Source organism: Lagopus leucura, unplaced genomic scaffold (genome assembly GCF_019238085.1).
Source record: "Lagopus leucura isolate 7727_CA_CO unplaced genomic scaffold, USGS_WTPT01 Super-Scaffold_100127, whole genome shotgun sequence".
NCBI lineage: Eukaryota > Metazoa > Chordata > Aves > Galliformes > Phasianidae > Lagopus > Lagopus leucura.
The window spans coordinates 51,196-54,430 of record NW_024962330.1 but is presented as its reverse complement, the minus strand read 5'-3'; the positions used below and the strand labels follow the sequence as shown (position 1 = coordinate 54,430).

Sequence of the window (3,235 nt, the reverse complement as noted above, 5' to 3'; positions counted from 1 at the left end):
CACGCGTTTTTATTACGGAGAGCTGCCCAGCCGCTGGGATGCCGCCGTGCCTCAGGAGGACGTGGAGCAGAGCAGAGCTCCGAGATTGGAGCGCGGCGTAACGCCTGGGGCAGGATTCTGTCGGTGGTAGCAATGCCACCCGTAGCGTTCATAAATGGTGTGGGGCCGAGAAATTCCCACTTCCAGAGGAATGTGGCACGAGCTGCACTAAGTGGGTTATTGCAATGCCCCACTGCCGGAGCAACTCGTGCTCCTGTACATTTCTCTTTAATTAGGGCAAGTGGTGAAGCAGCTGTGCATTTCACTCAGGACTCAGCACATGGGAAGTGAACAGGCATCAGCCAGGACCAGAACCAACTGGGGTCCCACAGTGAGTCCTTCAGCTGCCATCAGCGCCACCTGGGAACGCAGAAACCTCCACTACAACACAGAGGGGGAAAAAGCTTTGTCACCTTTGGCAGAAATGAGCTCACGGTGTTAAAGGAGGCGGTGAAAGAGCACTTTGACCCAAGATGGTCTGATAAAGGCATGGCCAAGGGGAGGAGGACTGTAATTGTCTTCAGTGGACAACGCCTACCAGAAAACGTTCAGCAAACAAACAACAAAAGAACATTTTTGCTGCCCTTCCCCAGGAACAAAGGACTCAGCTCTCAGACACCTTCCTGCAGCACAGGCGTGTTTTGAGGAGTCAGAACCTTCAATTCTGGACACAGCACAAACACAGAGGTCATCTCAACAGGTTTATTTCATCTCCAAAAGAAACGGGAACTTCAAAAGGCGTTTTCTGATGTATATCACCCAGAAGCAGGACGCAACAAAGCAGTTCTGCAGAGATCACTCGAAGCCACTGCAAGAAGAGTGATTATAGGGTCAGGGTGTGACACAACGGGGACGTGGCCCACGCACGCACCACCACAACCAGAGCAGAGCTTTGTGCTGAAGAGGTGCAAAGAGCAAAATCTCAGAAGGCCCATCAGTGAGAAGCTCTCTGCTGCCCAGCCATTCCCTGGCCAAGAGAGGATGTTGCTGCAGCAGGGAATCGGTGAGACCTCAACTGCAGCATAAGGGAGAGATGCTGAGCTGCAGCGGGCGCCTGTCACCTACCCACACCTTCACCACTTTGTGCCCTTGCTTTTTGCAGACTGACAGCACACGGAGCTATGTCGCCTGCTCATTACCTGACGAGGTGTGCGATGTCCCAGCTGGCCTCCAGGGTCAGTGGTCCCTCCACCTCCACTCCCTTCTCTGTTACAATGGCGACTTCATACTGAAGAGAAGAAACAGTAGAAGCTTTCAGTAATGTCCGATCTCCAGACTTGGATTTATGATGGGCCCTACGAAAGCCCTCATTATTCACTGCCAATAATGATCACTGAGTCCAACTCAGTGTTACGGGTCCGTCCAACTTGGGACATCTGATGATTTACGATTCATTTGCTTTAATGTGGCTCTGCATTCAGTAATGTCTGTCTTTGTCCTGCGTGGACAGTGGAGTTGGCTCACTCTGGTGAGAACCTTCCCAAAGCTACAGGATTTCAGCTCTGGGTGTCACTGTGAAGGAGATGGGAGATTAAGCACAAAGCTCTGCAGCCAACGTGCAGCACTCACTCTGTTGAAGGACCGAGCGTCTCTGTAGTACAAAATCTTCATGCAGCGCTCGATCAAGTCGCGGGCTTCCTCCTTGGTCAGGCTGGGCTTCTTCTCCAAGGTTTCTCTCATCAACGGCTGAAAAAAAGTCATCAAACCCAACAGCTCAAGTCACCCAGCACCAAGGTTGCTGCTTCATTGTGCTCCACGTTCCCACTTGTGAGCACTAACCTGCGCCAGGTACGCGCCATACCCCGTAGCGAGCGTTGGGGCTTCGTAGGCCACACCAAGCATGTCCACGTAACCAAGGAAGCTGAAGGACAGAGCTGTGAGCATCACTGCTGCACGAGGGGAGGGCGCCCAGAGCACAGCTCCTAGCCAGGGGAACCCAACCAACAGAACTGGGCTGGTGGGGTCACCCCCAGTGTCTCACGTCCCTTGTCCTCACCTCTCACCGTTGTAGAACCCTCCAATAACAACAGTGTTCCACAGTGGGTTGATCTTGGACCTCCGGTTGTACATGACTCTGGTCAGCCAGGAATGAATGGCTTTGGGGCTGTAACTGTGGCCGTCTCCCAGCAGTTCCTCATCAATGCTAAAGCAGGGAGAAAAAAAAATCGCTCAACTCAGAGGAGCCGGGAGCCACCTGGCCAGCCACCAGCCCACCTCCAGCCGTACTGTGAGCAGGACAAGGGATCACAGAATAGAATCATAGAATCATGAAGTTTGGAAAAGACTCCAAGATCATCAGGCGCAGCCCCAACCCATCACCGCTCAGAATCATTAGGGTTGGAGAAGATCTCCGATATCACCAAATCCAACCATGAAGCCATCTGTAACCACTAAACCACATCCACCCTTCTCTTGAAAACCTCACACCAACTCCCTGTGGGCTGCCTAGAAACGGGAACTTACACCAGGAGAGGCGGCCCCAGGCCAGCAGTGAATGAAGGACAAGGAGCTGGACGATCCCAGCGAGTCCCTTCAAACTCAAGATGCGGTGCCTGGAAGCAGAGGGACTTACACCATCTGGTTGATGACCTGCGTCAGGTACTGGAAGTCGGCGTAGTCGCCGGAGGCGCCCAGCACGGTGCTGTCGTTGACCCTCAGCAGCCGGGAGATGCCGCGGAAGCGCGCGAGGGACCCGTAGGAGCCCATCATGTCCGCCGCGATGACCACGCCGCCCTCAAACTTGACGGCCAGCACCGACGTGCCCGTCACCATGGGACTCCTGCGGACCCACACGTCAGTGCCGCCCCGACCGCCCCCCCCTCCAGCCCCAGGGCCGCCTCCCCTGCCGGTGCCCCTTGCCCCCCGTGTATCCCGCAGCCCCCCGTGCTCCCATCGCCATCGCTGCCCGCACGCCCCGCACCCCGCAGCCCCGCTGCCATCCCACGCCCATCTCCGGCCCGCCCCCGCTCACAGGGTGCCGCTGTAGGGCCGCAGCCCGGCCCCGATCCCGATCCCCCCTGGGCTGTACGCTGCCCCCGGGGAGGGACCCCCGGCCCAGAACGGCGGCGGTGCGCGCGCTCCCCGGACCTCCATCTTAGTCACCGTGCCGCCGCGCTGCGCACGCGCGCCGGAAGTACGGCCTCCGCCGGCCACCGTAGTGCGAGGGGCGGGGTGGCGCCATCTTGAGGGTGGCGTG

General features: G+C 57.1%; 1 protein-coding gene across 1 annotated transcript; it reads right to left on the bottom strand.

Moving 5' to 3' along the window:
- Positions 1–727: 727 nt before the first annotated feature.
- On the bottom strand, positions 728–3,235 carry PSMB4 (proteasome 20S subunit beta 4). The gene is given in 8 exon segments (XM_042887972.1): positions 728–847; positions 1,179–1,267; positions 1,609–1,725; positions 1,819–1,900; positions 2,036–2,182; positions 2,612–2,818; positions 3,011–3,144; positions 3,146–3,235. Coding segments are annotated over 8 exon segments (864 nt in total). The 5' UTR covers positions 3,221–3,235; the 3' UTR covers positions 728–834.